Source organism: Lissotriton helveticus, chromosome 2_1 (assembly GCF_964261635.1).
Source record: "Lissotriton helveticus chromosome 2_1, aLisHel1.1, whole genome shotgun sequence".
NCBI classification, from domain to species: domain Eukaryota; kingdom Metazoa; phylum Chordata; class Amphibia; order Caudata; family Salamandridae; genus Lissotriton; species Lissotriton helveticus.
In genome coordinates this window covers 1,997,463,899-1,997,482,176 of record NC_136059.1, presented here as the reverse complement: position 1 = coordinate 1,997,482,176, position 18,278 = coordinate 1,997,463,899, and the positions used below count along the sequence as shown (strand labels likewise).

Sequence of the window (18,278 nt, the reverse complement as noted above, 5' to 3'; positions counted from 1 at the left end):
ACTAGAGTGTAAGTAAGCCAATCATGACATTTCATGGCAAATTATCACAAATTGGGGATGTGATGTAGGCACCAAGGCAGATGAACTCTTGCCCCTCGGTCTAACTTGTGTACAGTGGCAATTCCACATGCTAATTGCTGAATTACTACCCCAGACAACTCTAAGCTTTACTTTGCGTGGACCTGCATTCAGTGCTACTAAATTATTTTCTGCTCACATTTTTCATCAGCTAAAAGCAAGTGGGAAATGTGAAGGGGGAAAGGGCCCTGAATAATTAAAACTCTCTGCAGTAAAGTGGCCCGCAATTCCAGGACCCACCAGCTATTCCATTTTTCGGAGCAAAAAGCTCATACGGGCTATTAATTGAGGTACTGATACCAACTTGCATCAGTAACTGCTGGCCCAGTATTGCCAACTGTTGTTACCAACCATCTTAGAATGATGATGTTGGAGTTAAGTGAGCCCTACACTTTTTGTTTGAAGCCAAATTTAGTAGCTTCTGCCATATTTAATCAGGACTGTCAGCTTTGCAAGGGCAGAGGCTTATCTGACGGAGGCTCTTAAAGGAAGGGCAGTAGTGGTCTATTATTAAGGGAATTTGTACAGATTCAAATATTTGTCTTTAGGTTATTCAATAAGTAAAAGCAAGAATATAAAGCCCTGTATGGCATTTCAGTAAGAGGAAAGAAATGGTGAGGACAAAAAGCAATTTTGGAATAATTAAGTCCTTGGACCTAACCTTTTGCTGGATGAGTTGTTCAAATCCTTACAAAAATGGTGGGTAAAGGTTCAACAGAAACATCAAGACCATTTCTTTTTAACAGCTGTACTTATTACTAGCTGAGGGGACTCCAGAAATTGTAAATATCTATGTTCCCATTCTGAACGAATAAGGACAAGCTAAATAAAGATAAATGCAAAGTAATGGTATAACTTTTGATATGATGTCATGTTTTGACTAGCTCGAAATCACCTCATCTAATTAGGTTTGCCTGATGAGATCTCCAGAAAAAATATCTGAAGCCCACAAAGTAAACATAGAAAACAAATACCTCTATGCTAGTGATAACGCTGGAATTTACAGAACCTACTCGCCACCAAAAGAGGTGGATTCACATGTTGAAATACAGTAAAGAAGTAAAAAAAGAAATGAACTGTTTCAGTCTACTTTCCCTCAATGTTCTGGATAAAAACCCCACCTTGGGTCAAATCGCAGCCCATTGAAACCTGAGCAATTGAGAAAAAATTCTCATCCGGACCTACTCAACCTTTCGAATGAAATGAAAGGAGTAACAACTACTTGAGTTGTAAGATCTACTATTTGTAAAGCAGGATATATTTCAATTTGTGCGACACTTTAAAAAGGGTCAATATCAGAAGAAAATTGATGGTTACAGTGAGGGTCACAGTGTTGAAAAAAAAGAGAAAACCAGCAGCAACTCATTTGGCCACAAAAGCAGAAAAGGAGCCAAAAAGAAGAATAAAATAAGAGTGACACGCTAGCAACACCAACCAGCAAAAAGCTGCCAGGAGGAAGGTGACGAGTCAACAGGCGGCGCTGCTAATATTTGGAAAACAACCTTCCCTTTTAAATGAGACACTGCTGGTAACGGTGATAGGGAATTTGCAATGAAAGGAAGGACAGGCAATTATAATCTGGCTGGGCTCCTCTGGACAAAAAGTGATGTACTTGAAAGCTGCCTTTGCACTCAGTAAATGTTCTTGTTATGGGCTGCTCAGCCTGTGACAGCCTTCCAGATGTCAATCAAATAATCATCTATCTACAGTTAATTTGGTTATGTAATTTGCAATATTCCTGACGTTTGTGATGAAATTTGAAGCACGGACTTTTGCCCTGCTTGCCCTGGCACTCGAGCAGGCAAACTGCTCTTTGCAAATGTCATGTGTCCGCTTAGCAGCCCCCCCAAGAGCGTGAGCTTAGCCACCATCCAGCCGCGCGAAGCGCTACCACATGCAAATCACGCCATCGCCAGGGGAGGAGTATGGCAAATTTGAATGTACTCTGAAAAAGTCAGTTTACATCAGTGCTCAAGGTGCGGCTTTACCCAGGCTAACAGTTTTTGTATAACAATGAGCCTAAATTAAAGGCGGAGACAAACAATAAAATGGTTTTAACGCTTCTGGAGGCTGAGAAATCCAAAATTAGTCAGGCTAGTGCCAGGGTGCCACATATGTCTCCCTCCCTAGGAGGCATTGCGGGCTTTCACATTTTGTTAATGCAGAGTTTGGTCACCTCAAATGACATATTAAGAAATGGAAATGAAGTGACTCTCCTATATAAACTCAGCGGCATTGATCATTTCCCGGCCTCCTTTGTGGACTGTGACTTGCAAACCCCCGAGACTCCTGTAGGTTGACTGGCATCCTCAGTTAGCAGTTGCTGGATCTCCAGGTTCCAAAAATGCCCTTCCATTTCTGGTGCTTTACAGCAATTCTAAGAACTTTTTAGAGTTTATCTTTGCACAAATGGGTGTAATTAATGTTTATATGTTTGCAGAGTCTCATTGCTTGATTTTGCTCCTTAGATAGTGTCACTCATAGTTGATAAAATGTCACTCATAATTTCACTGACATTATAAAAATGTCACACATAGCGATCTGAAACCTTGGCAGCTATGGTGAAGAGTCACTCCTCCCGTACTGCCTGCTTCCCTCCCATGACCCCTGCTGTGAACAGTCACTCCGCCCCTGTACACTTCTGCCTGCTTCTTACCCACGGCCCTGTGTAATTACTCCCTTCCTATGGTTGTGGCCTTGTCACTGCCTATCCCATCTTTTTGAGGATGGTGGAAAATATGGTGAATTTCAATTCAATGCGTTTTAGAAATTACCAGTGATTGCTTCAATCTCAAACTGTAAGACAAGGTCGAAAATAGAGACACAGCCTTGTATAAAAATCATTTTATTTCAATAAGTTGGTTCACAACAGAAGCAATGGGGCCACTCATAACTGAAGCAGGTGTTGCTAATGGCTGAATAACAACAATACTTTGCCCGATATTTTTGTGCCTTCAGACACTCGAACATTTAGCAAATGGAAATTGGTACATAAACGTGGGATTGAATTCTTCTGCTGCGCTTTCGCAGTCAGATTCTTTTATTACACATTACACGGACAATAAATTGAAGAGGGCGATGGATGATTCATTAAGGGCAGTCCAGGTCAAGATGTTTGCGGCACTATTTATAAAGACCCTGCCAGGTGTTGTCAGAACAATAATTTTCGGGTACAAGTTGGAAGTAAATAAAAATATCCTCTCGATTTTTTGTGGCTGGCTGGCTGCAGGTAATGCCTGGATGAGAGAGAAGAGCGTCCTATCCCGCTCTTGTACTGACGCCGACTTAAAAGCTGCATTTCTTATCTTAAAGGAGCGCAGCTGGGGGCCGATTGTGGGCCATTGTGAAAATATTTGTTAATTGCAGCGCATGATGGTGCTGTAATTAACAAATATTTTCACAAAAGCTCACCAACAGCTTCTGGCTGCGCTCCATTAAGAAATGAATGCAGCACTTGCAGGAGGAGCCACTGCTTGCACAGGCAAGCACCAAAAAGGAAATTAGCATTTTTCGCGACGCCGCTTTTAAATGCGAGCGGCGGAATGCTCTCCCGGGATGTGCTGTGTGTGCGCGCTTCACACACAGCACTGCACGCTCGGGGGAACGGAGATGCGCGGGCGCCCAGGCGCGCACGCTCCTGGGAACAGTGGTCTAGATAATGTTTGGAATATGTCCACATGTATGCAGTCGCCCTGCAATGGCAGGTTCTCCAGCCACATTAGAACCTTTAACAAATTAGCTGACCACAGTTTTAGCCTTCGGAATAACTAGAAATTGATTAGGACTCGCAAATGCAGGATGCATCTTCAACTTGAAAAAATGTGGTGGTTGCAGGACACAACAAAGCAGAACTCTTGCATGTAAAGTAAAGGAGCTTGTCCAGAAGTTGCAATTCACAAGGAATAGTTTGACGGCCATCCGACCGTGTCTTACACAGTAAGATACTCATTCTACATTGTGTTCAAGGTGAGAATGTGACTGCAGTCATTAAAAACTACAGGTCACATGATTTCCACAATGTTTAAAAACCATTTTCATCAGCTTCATAGTTTATTTCATGTTTGGCATGAGTCTTAACAACTTGTTCTTCAGGTTGGTCAGCCAGCCATCCAGAGAGAGAAAGGAATGAGGATGCTGGGGAGGGTGGTGGAAGGTCCTAGTCCCAGGCACATCATGGAAGCCAATCCCAGCAACACTGAAGCAAGAACACTGCGCTGGTCCCGGATGATCATCTTCACCGTCTCACAAAACTGAAAGAGAAATAACACAATTAGGGTAGCTCAGTGCAAGTTTCGCTGAACCGATATATCAGATAAAAAGTTACAACACTTCTCAATTCATAAGACAAGGAGGGACTCATTTCAATTTTCCACTCTGACCCAGAGGTAATTTCTCATGCAATTAATACCAATAGCACTAGATATGGTATGGTTTTTATTGGGTGCAGTATTATAGCACCATTCGAATGGCTGGTGTAGCGGGAATACCACATTTCCCCACATTTCATGGTGCAAGAACCCAGATGTGGCAGTTTTTACCTACAGAAATTCAAATGCGTTTTTCCGGGTAAAAATCATGTGGGGCCATTCCGCCATAAACCCTGACTTATGTAGATGCGCACATTCACAAGCGCAGACAGACTTCATTTACTGAGCATGGCATTGTGCTGATAAACATGCTTTTTTGGGGATAAAGTAATTGACATGATTTTTAAGACTATTCAGTACAAACGTGGAACTTCCCCCTGTTTTTGCTTCTTGGATATGTTGCACAGATTCCTAGATACATTAGGAAACTAACAGCTTTATTATTGCTCTTAGATACGTGGTGAGTGGAGTTGACATGGATGAGAGGACCATCGCCTCTGCTACAGTATGCTGGTGGATATCATTATTTGTAATGAGAAGGCATAGACACATTGGGGATGATTCACAGAACTAATCTGAGATAAAATCCTAAACGTACTACTTTTTGTATTCACAGAAGGCATTTAGTAGTAGTAAAGTTAGGACTCCTAACTTACTACTGGGTAATTGAATGGTAGAGAGAACCAATAGGTTGGTGAGTTAGTGAGTGACATAGTGCCAAGCAGGGTGGTTTTGATGAATGAACTGGAGGTCTATGCTAAGGCCGTGCAAGAACACCCTACACACTACCACAGGTGTGCCACCCTTTTAGGGTGTAGTGAGGGAAAATGTCCTAAGGTGAAATAAGGTCAGTCTGGTTGAATAATTTTGTGTCCAGATGTGTGTGGAAAGTGAAGTCAAGGGTGCTTGTAATGCAACGGAAGAGAGAGAAGGGGTATGATGCCTTCATGGGTTATCAAGAGGAGAGTTAAATTATGGAGAGGATATGGTAGTTGCTGACATGGCAAGGAATGCTGTGAAGGTATTGAAGGGGCAGTGGTGGAACTTGGAACACATAGAAAATATAGCAGATGAGAATTTGAGCTCAAAGACTGATGTATCCTATGGGATAGAACATGGGGAAGTAAAGCAACAGAGCAAGTTGGGTTTTAAAGATGGAAAGGCACTTCTAGGAAATTACATTAGTCTGAATGCTTATCAAATTTAAGGAGGTTGGGGCACATATATTAATCTTTCATGCAACGCAGGGCAGCAAATAAACTTGCTGAGCTGCGTTGCATGAAAGGGAGAGGGGAGAAATGCTCAATGTTTAAAAAGATATGGAGCATTTCTGCACTCTCCTTGTGCTGGCGACTGTGAGCCTTTAGCGCCAATGAAAGCACCCTTGAACGATAGTGCAAGGGTGCCTGCATTACAGGCAGGATTTGCTTTGTACACGAAAGTTAGCCTTCCTGCACAAAAACAATCTTTAGAGGTATTCTTCACTTTCTATGTGTGCTGCAAAATGCAGCAAATGTGAAAAGAGGAAACAACAATGAGATATAAAGATATTTTTCCTTGTTACCCCTCTCTGAAGGAGTGGTATTCTACTGTATTCCCAGGTTTCGCTACTTTAGTAGATCTGGAAATGTGCCAAAATCCATGGGTGGATGCATTGAAATGACCATGCTCTATCCATGAAATGCCTTCCACCTTGAAATGTAATGTGCCACAGCTGTGTTGCATTACATTTCTTGACAAAGCCACGTAAGGCGGCACAAGTCACTCCTTGTGTTGCTTTGCAAATATTACTGAACAAAGCAGCTGCCCCTGCTGTGGCAAAATAAACTGCTTCCATTCCTACCTGCCTCTGGACTTTAGAACCGGCATTGTTCAACTACCAGAAATGAGCAACTCGTCCCAAATGTGATAATTCTTTAATTGCAAGTCTTACGTTATAAAGAAAGAAAAGGCACTGCATTTGTAAGTCACCACAATACAATACAGGGTGAATGAATATAAATGTAATGTTTTTACAAAATAGTTAACATGGCAATTTTAATAGGTTAGCGTCAATTGCAAGACCCATAGTGCACTGAATTCGGTTAATATACAGAATCACCAAGTGTGTTTAAAAGCTCTGTAAAATAAACTTTTTTAAACTGTTGCAAAGATGGTAGTGGAACTAGGGATACATTCCTCCAAACAAACCCTCCACTGACTGCCCCCTCAAGGGTTCTTTTGCTGCAGGAGAGAATGTGGATGACAGATATTTAAAGTTCAAAAGAAGAAACTAGGAATTGCAATTTGAATGTGTGTTCAAACAACTTCCTCTAATAAAGTGTCTAGACAAAAGCACTGAGAAGGCAGAAAGAAAGCATGAATAAAATAAAGTTCCATCAGTCAAGAAAAGGAAAATACTGACAGAGACATTGACCCCTGTTGGACTTGGCCTTTTCCCCCCAAATATTTCGCTTTTGACCCCCTTATCTAGATTGTCTCCCCCATGGGATTAAACCTGTATAGGCCATGAGTGGTGTGAGACCCCTTTTGAAAAATGTAATTACATGAAATAACGTGAGCACTTGTAAAATCCCCCATTTTAAAACTGCACCTGATTGAAATGTATTGTATTTAAAATGGATGCCATGGCCCTGGGTTTTGCCACTGGAGTGCCATAGGTCAGCGGTCTAGATAATATTACCCAGCTACCCCTAGTTTTTGGAGGGAAAGCCTGGCACCCAGGGTGCTCACCCCCTCCCCTAGAACCAGTTTAGGCTAGATGTGCCAACATTCTAGAAGGTCCTGGCACTGCCTGGGAGGAGGGTATAAATAGGGAGAAGTGTCACCAGAGAGTCAGTCAGCGCAGGGACAAGGAAGAGAGGGGACCTGCTGTGAGGTGCTACCGCCACATGGGCCTGTGAGCTGGGCCCTGCACCCCTAGAACCCCCCCTCTGCTGTCCCCATGGGCCCCTGACAAGGGAGGGCCCCTGACTAGGTCCCTGTCACAGTTGGGATCTTGAACCATGCCAGCGCCGTGCTGAAAGAGCACTGGGAAGGGAAGGAGCTAATTGGATTCCCCCCCCCAGGAGGTGAGGGGTTTGCCCCTGAGGAACTGCAGTGGGACTGTCTACCCCCTCTGGAGGAGCTGTGGCCCCCCCCTTGGAAGCGCTGGGCCGTGTGGAGCCTCCTGGGGAGGATTGGGCCCCTGTGAGGGACTGTGGCTGTTGTGGCCCCGGAGTGCTGTTTGCCCAGGAGGGTGAAGAATGGCCGCCTGAGACATGTCTGGAAGACCTGTCTGCCCCTCGGGAGTGCTGTACACCGAAGTGCTGTGAGGCCTAAGCTGGCTGTGCTTCCCGCGACTCAAACGCTGTAGCATCCTGGGAAGCACTGGAATCAAAAGGCGCTCTTCTCTTCAAGCACCATCCTACTCTGCAAGGTGCTGCATTTTGCCCCCAGGCGCTCACCTGCTGTCTCCGGTGAAGTGAGTCTTGTGTGGTGCCACCGAGCGCCCTAGTTCTCCGAGGCGCTGTAATTTCCCGGCGCTGTCTGCCGCCGTAGCGCTGTGCCTTGGAAGCGCTAGCAGTCCCCCTCTTCGCAGCTGAGTTCGCCCTGTCAGGCGCGGTGATCTGTCCTGGGCGGCCCCCGGTGTGAGGAGAGGGCCGCCGGAGTTCAAAGTGGGCCGCGCTAGGCCCGAGAAGCCAGCCTCGACCTGCCCACGTGACGGGGCGCCCGGTCGCGTCATTGGCCGCGCCCCCGCCCTTGCGGCACAGCCATTGGCCCTTGCGGCCGCACCCCTGAAGGGCCGCACACGGATTGGTTGCCCCGCTGGGCAGCAGGAAAAGGCCCGGGTGAAGCCACCGAGGACGCCGCTGGAGAGAGGTGAGGAGGGGCCTCGAGATACGGAGGCTCCGAGAGATCTGCCCGACATCCGCAGGGCTCCCGTTGGGAGGCGAGTCCTGCAGCCGATCTTGGAGCCCCGGGTCCCCGAGAGGAAGAGGGGCCCGGGCAACGCCGAGAAAAGAGGGGGGGCCTCGAGGCACATTGCCGGTGCCTGCCCCCCTCCCCAGAAAGAACCCTGCTTTCGGTTGTGGAGAGCCCCGGGTCCCCAGGGGAGGCCTGAAGCCAGCCGGAGGTGTTTCCCGGGTCCCCGAGGGAGCCCCGGTTGGGCAGCGCAGGCCTGAGTGAGGTCTTGCGGGCCCCGAGTGGCCTGCGCAGGATTGAGAAGCTGCCTGCCCCCACCTCCAAGGAGAAACCTGCCAAAAACGCAGGAGCAACTGGTGAGTGGGGCCTATGTAGAGGGTGGAAAGGGCAACGGGGTACAGGGTCGGTGCCCGCCCCCTCCCATGACTGGTAAACTTAAGAGACCTCGTGATAGGGCACAAGGTTTTAGGGGCATCCATATCGGCCTGTATAGGTGGTTCCTGGAGAGGGCAGCCGCCTGGAGAGCGAACTGGCAGTGATGACTATTGGTTGCCTGTTACCTGTGATGCCTAAGGTCCCAGACGGGTCGTGAAACCCCTGTACAGGTGCTCATGCGTCTAGAGGATAGGCTTAACATTCAATCTATATTCCCCCAAGGAGGGTTTACCCTATGTTGAGGTTTGTAGGCCTATGGTTCTATGCCCCAGGGAATATTGTCTCCTCTAAGGTGACCCAGGAAGAGTTGTTGCCAATGCACTGCCTAAAGTTTATGTTCCAGGTTGAGGGCTGAAAAGCCATGTTCCCAGGTTACCTTTGATGCCTAGGGTGTATACCTCAGATATTATTGAATGCCAGGTGCCTTCCTACCGGTTGTTTTATACCCGTAGGGGGAGGGTGGAGTAAATCTGGGTGTTCCCTTCTACTGCAGGGGTGCCCCTAAGCTGGCCTGACGAGTTATTCCAGGCCCCTGTTCATGCCCCTGGTTAATGAGCCAGCCATGTTGATTCATGATAGGTGCTCCTGTCTAATATTAAATGTGCTGTGATGCTCTGTTTTTCCCTTACAGGGGTGGGGTTTGGCGTTATAACGCAGGAAGTGTGTTTATGCATAATGTTGGAGTTTGCAATTACAGCCTTCCCCCGAGGATGAGAGCCTGAGTTGGCCCCGCCAGGTTGGCCCCAGGTCTAGTTAACCATCCTTTTCCCTTTCAGCATGGACTTTGGACTCAACCTTTTTGTCCCTTGTAAATAATTCCTCATGAAGTACTTGGCTCTGGTGCCAGTTGGCGCCTTGTCGTGACTACCACTATTCTGTTCCTTTTTACCTTGCAGGTTGGAGACATAACTAAACTTAATCTTTTTCCAACCAAAGGTGGTGTCGTGACTCTTTTGTGGTGTGATTGGTGTATGGTGTGTCGTCTGTGGGTACTGCGTGAATGCTTCACATGTCCTCGAAGTTTGGCCTGCCCGCTTGATGCCATGCTACCCCCTTGGAGATTTGGGCAACCCCCATTTCCAACAACCCCCATCTGAGAATGCAGATAAGCAGAGTTAATCTTTAATAGGCAATATACAAACGTTACTACTAATAAAAAGTCCTAATATTAACAAATGGAATGAGGATCTTGATATTAATCACAAAATACATATTTCTAATAATTTAAACAAGTTAAACAAACAAGTACAAGCAAATACTAGATGTAATTCAAAGATGAGATATAAAAGTATAAGAAAAGTGCAAAAAACTGCAGTAAAATAGCAATGCAAAATTAACAATATCTTGAAGCGAACCTTCAAACAAATAGTACCTTAGGATAAGGTGCAATGAAGTTAATGAATCTAGGCTTATATTTCAAGAAAGTAACCCCCAAACCATTCATACATTTACAGCCTGCTCCATCCAATTCAGGTGCTTCTCTTGTTATAGTCCATGTAGGTACTCCAATATAGGCTCAGGTAATATCGCAACCTTTCACCTATACTCTCCCCTACATTACACACATAATGGTTCCTGACACGGACCTTTTACCTAGATACGACACTGCAGACTGAAAGCGGGATTTTCCCGGATAAAAGCCTCATACATTATGCATGAGGATTCTTGGAAACTCAGCAGGACTACCATCTCCTGTATAATAACTATGTATAAAGTTCATTCCCGACATCATCCTATGTCCGACAAGGGGCACAGCAAGGTAGAACCCCCCGGGGGACCTTTGGATATAAAAAAAAAAATCACATCTTGCTGAGACGAGTAGAGGAGGTCAGGATTTCCCAGCCGAAACAGTGACGCGAGACGCTGAGGTTCCTGCATGCAGATACTTCAGCTCACAGTGGTCTAACATCCCTTGCAGGGTATCCAACTCGAGACCAAGACGGGGTCCCACAGTCTCTCACTTCAGGTAATGGGGTTGACTTTATCCTAGAGGGATTCTTGGATTAACACCTAAATACATGCTAGGTACACTTAGGTACATCTAGTTAGGTTAGCATCCTAGGAGTACGCATTTTTATTGTTATGTATTTTATATACTTGCCTGTATTCATGGCTATAGCAAAATGGTAGAAATCTACCATATCTTTTACTGTCTAATGGTTGTTTCAGCGCACCTATTTGTCACTAGAATAACGACTGTTCAATAAATACTTATTAAAAAACATCCATACCATTTATTCTGTGTATCTCTCTGAGACTACGTGAGGATGAGCGACGGAGCGAAAAGTAGTACACTGTTTCCACGGTCCTGAGGGATCAGGGTTGTCATTTTTGATACTTGCCAAGAACTATTCTCTCCTTGGTAAGAGGAGTTTCTTTGTGGCACTGTGAGCTAGCTGGTACACAGGCCAACATACCCGGCGGGGGGGCTAGATTCAGTCTAACCCCAATCCTTCAGTGTATGTTGTCTAAACGTGCAGATCCTATATAGGTTTTATAGGAACTACATGACACTCTGATGCTGGTTAACAGCATGAGAGCAGTGCTAGGATTGGTTAGGGGAGTTATCTGGGGCCCGCGAAGGATGAGAGAAAAACACCGGGACCGGAGCGAGGACATGAAGCAAGGAAAGTTAATATTATTTTACTTTTTAAATTAATTGATTGTGCACTAAATGACTGACATGCATTTTAATAACATTTTAAGGTTAATGATTCTAACTTGAAAAGGATAATGTAATGCATGTCAGCAGTTTAGTTAAGGTAATTGCATGCACCCACTCCTAATTTTAGTGAAACCAATTCCACTCCGAGCCACTGAAATATTTAATTTACTTAATGAGAATTACTTTTACCTCTGAGTCCACAGTAAATCGTAAAGCAACTATTACTACTTCTTGAATACTAAATTGGTTCAAAGCAAATATGAGGGTTTAGGTACATATTACATTTTGGGTTAAAGATTGAGGCAGAGTTTAGACCATTTAGCTATAGTCAGATTAATTTGGCCTGTAATCTACATAGGTTACATGATATTAAATTGATGATCAGGAGCTTAGTAAATAGGTGGAGGTGATAAATGTGCAGGATTGTTACATAGTAGCTCCAGAAACGGATGCCAACTGGAGTCATCTAGCAGGTAAGAAAAGTACAAGGACAGGATGGGCAAAACATCTTGGAGTAACACAATTGACTAGTGCACAGCTGAGTCAGCAACTGACAGGCCCGCTCAGCCACAGTGGCTAGCCAAGCCAGGAAATGATGCCAGGGAACTGACACACTTTAATATTGGAGGAGATAGCTTCTTCTACAACAACACTTGCAAACAAGATAGACACTATCTTACAGACATAAATCACCTCAGGGCACAGAGGGCAAAAAAGAAACTAATACACTGGCTGACCATCTTCAAGGGGGCGTCTTGAAACGTCAAAACAAGATCAAAATGCTGTCGGCCCTGGCCACAGCTTAGTCAAGAGAGTAAGATGCAGAGGTCAGGCCCAAGTGGAACAATCTGTGTTTTCCTGGGTTTCCAGGGATGTCGGACAGCCTATTGACGTTCTTGAGGGACAGATAACGTGAGCTCTGAACCCAAAGGTCCTATCAATATTTTTTTCTGTGAAACGAGCACACTCAGTATGTCCGTAGGTCTGGTGCCCCGCAGTACAAAAGCAGACTGTCCAAACTTTGCAGCATTATACACAGCAGGTCCAGTGGCATTGCCAGGGAAGCAGAAAAACTGTGGGCACTAGGGTTATGTATGAAGGGAAGAGTCCCATTTTCACAGTAAACAAGCATTTACAATGCAATGGTCTCGGCAATATTATTGGTAGAGCTATTGGTATTGCTCATTATTTTTTTTTTTGTATCCCTAAATAAATGGCATTGTTATTTCTATTGGCATATACACAGCTTCCCGCGTGCGGCCATCTTCTGCGCACACTAGATGTATTCGAAGCCCTCACCGGTTGCCCCCACGGCCTGCCCTGCCCCCGCCACCATGGACCCCAGGGCCTGCCCTGCCCCCGGGCCCCCCGCGGTCAGAGTCGTTGTCATCCGATGGGCCTCTTCTGGCTGCTGAAGCCGCTTCCCCTGCCCCATTATCAGCTCTTCGCGCCGCACCCTCTGGCTGTGCGGTGACAAAAGGGACTGAAAGAGCCCCCGCCCGCCCCAGGGGGCAGCCACTTACCCCGATAGCGGGGCACTTACTGGGCAATAGTATCTGCATCCCCGCGAAGGGCAGGGGGCTCACCCGGATTTATGGCAGATACGCGCGCGCAGCCTGCCCATTTCCGGTCCAATGGGACATAATAGTACCCAAGCTTTGGCGCATTTTTTATATAACGCGAACTCGACCCGAAGGTATTGGACAGCTTTCCATGAGCACCGGGTTCGTGAAACATGGACACATTCTATTTTGGGATGCAGGAGGAGATAAGTGATTTGAACCTGGTTTCCAAAGCTCCAAATGCTGCTGCTCTGGCCCTTTAGCCACACCAACGTGTCACTAGGACCTACCGCACAGGCCATCTCGATATGGGAGGAGACACATTTTCACGTTCGCATCCTGCCCTACTTGCTACGAAAACGTAGCCTCCCTGCCCATGAGAATGTGTAAACATGGTGTGGTTCTCTTGTAAAGCGCCCCAATGCCCTCGAGCGAAGTTGGCGCTGCAATATATAACTAGGCAGTGTACTCGGGATATTGCCCCCAAATAAACAAGTCAATTTGGATAAGGAGTGTTGATACTGCCCCACAAATCTAGAACTTCTTCTGAGTTATACTGATGCGGCCTACCGTAGTACATGTTAATACTGCCCATTCAAAAACTGGCAGCTCTGCCCATAAGTGTGCCCCATTTCAAGGGTACAGTACAGAACACGGACAGCAAGAACTAATCGGTAATAATGTACAGGTCAAGGGTCATCAAGAGAGAACAACGTGTTTTTGAAAGAAGAAATTTAAAAAAATGTAAATTAGGAGACTGCACCGCACTTCTTAATTTAGCACAAGACTCGATTTCTTTCCACATATCCCGATTTTAAGTGGCCCATTTTTTGGTACAGTAAAATAATCTGTAAGTGGCTAGCGGTCATGCCATTGGGCGGATCGCATTCATTTGTGTATGACTGGTTATCAATTGGAATCAAGATCGATGCTGAACCAGAGCAAATATGTAGCGCCGTGAATTGGCTTCACTGCGCTACACGCTGGGCGCTAGCTGCAATTAAGCGCTTTCTGCACACAGAACGGAATTGGCGGGGTTCCATAGTTTGTGGACCCCAAATAACCAGTAGCTCGGCCGAAAGCTGCATAGCCGAGCCCGCAAGGCATGGCCAGGCCTGCTAGGGAGGGACGGGGCTGCGGCAGCGAAGAGACCAGAAACGGACACAGGGGCCAGCCTGAGAACCAGGGCTCCACGGTTCGACAGCCCAGCCTCCGCCCTTGAAACAGAGCGGATTTTTAATAGTTTTTTGATTTCGCAGCCACCCTGGAGGACCTGCGCGGAATTTTTGGAGATATCACAAATACTCCTCTCCCAATATTGGATGACACTTACAGCAGCCGGTGTTAGCGCGAGCTCCCGCAGCAGAGATGGCCACGTGCCAGCCGGAATTTATACCATTCAGGCAGCAGCTGCTGACTGCGAGCCAATTCCACGGGAGAGAATGTGAATTATGCGAAAACATGGAAGGCGCGCGCATACAGCTCGGCTCTCTCTCGGGGCATCTACTTCAGGGAGAGAAACCAGGGTGCGATATGAGGGCTGAGGAGCCTGTCAGGGTGAGAGTGTGTGGGGCTCATGATGGGTGAGAAAATGATGGGGGGGGGTGCGACGCTCAGGTACGGGAGAAGGGTTTGTTGAGGGGGTTTTCTGCGGATATGTGGGGGTCTCAGGTGACGAATGGAGCTGTGCAGTGCTGAGTAGCACCAGCATACAGGAGACAGGGGCTCAGGGTAGGTGTGCGGAAGAGGGGGCGTGCAACGATGCAGCATGGTGCTCGCAGGACTGTGAGGTGGTTAGCAGTGCTGAGGAGCAGGGGAGGGGGGAGCGGGTCGAAGGAGAGCTGCGGGCGGAGGGAGGGGGGAGCGGGACGGAGGAGAGCTGCGGGCAGAGGGAGGGGGGAGCGGGACGGAGGAGATCTGCGGGCGGAGGGAGGGGGGGGAGCGGGGCCGGGACGAAGAAGGACTGTGGGCGGAGGGAAGGGGGGAAGAGCAGGACGAAGGAGCTGCGTGCGGAGGGAAGGGGGGGCAGAGCTGGATGAAGGAGCTGCGTGCGGAGGGAAGGGCAGAGCTGGACAAAGGAAAGCGGAGGGAAGGGGGGACGAGCAGAGCAGCTCTGGAACCCACCACCGTCTTTCTCTGAGGCAAAGCAGAAATGCCTCAGAGAAAGCATGGTCATTTTCGCATTCGGGGCGTGTGTTTTGTTGTTCTGAGTGACGGGTGACGTCACTGGCGAAAGAACAGCAAAATGTACGCCCCCAAATCCGAAAATGACGGAGCTTCTTTGGAGGAACGGCTCTCTCCTCCAATGGCTGGCCTCCATTTAGGAAGCCAGCCAATGGAGGAGAGACTAAAAGAGAGGCGGGATGTTTCTGCACTCTAAGTAACAATAAATGTCCGGACTTCCGGTCTTGGCCTACGGCCCCGAGACCTAAAAACTGCTGTTTGGGACTGACTGGAAATGTGAGACGGGATGCTGCTCTCATGGGCGCTCTCCAAACCACACTGGAATGTCTGGTTCCACAACGGGAGCACTGGGGACCCCAGGAAATGCAAGCAGGTTAAGAAACTCAGTATCTACTGAGGTCAGGCAGGATACTGGTGCAGAAGATGGCACATTAACACAAAGGAAAGCAAGGAAGCGGGGAGCAAGAAAATGCGGAATACACTGGGATGGCAATGAAAAACAAAGCATTGGAAGGATAGGATTGTAATTCATGACGCTCGATGAAAGGCAAGTCTGCTTAGATGGCTCAGTCAAATATTACGCAGACGTTTACGGCTGTTTTGCTATCTGCATATAATTTTGCTATATACCGAGGAGGTTGAGTGGAAGAGAAATTGTCAGAAGGGACACATCCCCTTTCTCTTATCCCATGGAGTGAGGACGATCTGAGATGCTTGAAACAGAAGGGGGAATAGAGATTTTTTGGTGTATGTTGAGGGCTACACATCACGGGCAGTAGGGGACTTGGTTGGGAAGTCTAGGACTGAATCGGTAGGGATAAAGTATAGCAAGGGACCACCCATCCCACACATTGGCACAGAGTGTCCCAGAATAACAAGGTGCAGTATCATTGTTCTTAGCAAGGTAAATTAACAGGAAGGCGGGTTAAATATGAAGGAGGGTAGAAAAACCGGTTGATTACATTTTGTGTTTAAGCTGATCACACAACTGTCTTAGGAGGGGGACCTGGTTTGGTGATTTACCAGCATAGGCAGATAAATTCAGGTTGATATGAGGCGATCAACAGACACAATAAGTTGACAGGCAAAGAGGGACAGAGTTGTGGGATTGTGGAAACTAGAGGCACACCCATAAGTGAAGGATGACCACATACAGACAATGATAGTATTTTCTTCTTCACGAAACGTCAGTGCTTAATACATATTCAAAGAGATACGGAGTACTTTCATATTTGAAAAGCTGCTGGAGGTAGCCTTGTTGCAAGAAACACACCTCCCAGCAGGGGAGGCTGATAAATTGCATTAAAGAGGACAAGTGAAGGCTTATTACTCGGTTTACTCAACATACGCTATGGGAATAATGATATGGGTGGCGCTAGATATATACCGTTTTGGAAGCAGGAAATGACTAAGAAGGAAGAATGGTACGTGCTGCTTCAGGGGCTGTTAACTGGAAGGAAAGTGTGTATAGTTAATGTGTATACTCCTAATGGACAGAATAAATATTATTTTCAGGAGTTGCTCAAAGTGGCATTTGTTTTTCTTAATGCTTCCAGGTGGTTGCCAGTTAACCTAACCTGTGTTTACCGTAAGGAGGGACAGACAACCCTTTAGTATTAAATCTGTTTATTGAAAGAATATGACGCATATATAAACAATACATGTCCAAATGGCCCCAAATCCTTGTTATATTGCAAAATAATAAGCTCAGGTAGTAAGACGAACAAAGCCATGTCACCCTACAGAGTCTGTGGCAGGAACGGGAGCATTGTGGATGCGAACAATCTTTATCAAGAACAGAAAGAATCTATCAGGGGTGCAATCCCACTAACTCGTCCCAGTCGGATCCATATCCGACAGGCGCAGCAAGCGCAGGTAGCGAGGACAAGTAACCTCTCGAAACTCTGAAGCTAGCAAAGACAAGAATGGCTGCCACAGCTCAGAGTATTTAGCGCCCTCCCCCGCCAATGTTAAGGAAAGTTTCTCCATTCCCAACACATGCCGGTAGGTTGGGCATGATTAAACTACTGAAGTCGATAATGGAAGACATAGGGCTTGTGGATATCTGGCTTCAGCATCACCCCAGTACAAAAGAGTACTCTTGGTACTCGGTTACATGTGGGACACATAGCCAGCTGGACTACATTCTGGTTACAGGGAGAATTGCCAGAGATATGAGCAAGAAGAATACCATAACCGCATCCTCCTGGATTAATACAAGCTGCAGGTTTTCACAAAGTGTATAGTGGGAGGGAAAATGCGCTTATCAAAGGTCTGAAAGCTGAAGCACTACAAGATGGTGCATTTAAGGTAGTTATATGATAGAGGCACGCATGGCTAAACCACACATGCCTCTACCCTGCAGCCCAAACCATGAATGTGGCTTAACCATGCAATTTTGTAGTAAAGGCATGAATGGTAAGGGGGCATGTATTGCTAAACCCGCCACTACTCCGACCCCCTGCCCTAAATTACAAACTCCCTACCCGCCCCCTTGCCCTGATGCCCAAAACTTTCCCTGAAAACTACCCATTCCCCTCCGCCGGAGGCCTCAAACCCTGCCCCTTAACATACACTTCCCCTACCCACCCCGCGCGGTTCCTAAAACTACCCAACCCCTTCCACTGCCCTGAGGTCTAAAGCCCTAACCCCTAATTTAAAAAACAACCCCTTGCCCGAGCCCTAAAAACTACTGCACCCTCCCCCAAGCCCTAAAAAACGACCCCAACCACCCATTTCCCTGCCTTGAGGCCTAAAACCCTGCCCCTTAACATACACTACCCCGACCCCTTGCCCCACCCCCGTGCTGGCCCTAAAACGACCCCAACCCCTTCCACTGTCCTAAGGCATAAAACCCTAACCCCAACTTAAAAAAAACTCCGGACCCCTAAAAATTACCCGGATATGCATATGCATGGTTGAAGAAATTGTGGTATCGCTTGCGTTGTTGGAATACTCATGGTACAGCTCGCGTTGTTCCGCTAGCATCCCATTTAAGGTCCAAGTGAGCGAGGTTGTTCCTAGACCAATTTGGACTCCACATGGAGCTGAGCAGCAGAATAGGAAACTTTCAGAATAGTGTTG

The 18,278-nt window shown here is 46.8% G+C and overlaps 1 protein-coding gene across 1 annotated transcript in view; it reads right to left on the bottom strand.

Annotated features, from left to right (window-relative positions):
• Window positions 1–2,912: 2,912 nt before the first annotated feature.
• LOC144819997 (lecithin retinol acyltransferase-like) overlaps window positions 2,913–18,278 on the bottom strand; it is a 99,172-nt gene continuing 83,806 nt past the window's right edge. Inside the window, exon 2 of the mRNA XM_078677662.1 lies at window positions 2,913–4,328. Within this exon, the coding sequence (XP_078533788.1) occupies window positions 4,176–4,328 (153 nt within the window). The 3' untranslated portion in view covers window positions 2,913–4,175. The remainder of the gene's footprint in view (window positions 4,329–18,278) is intronic.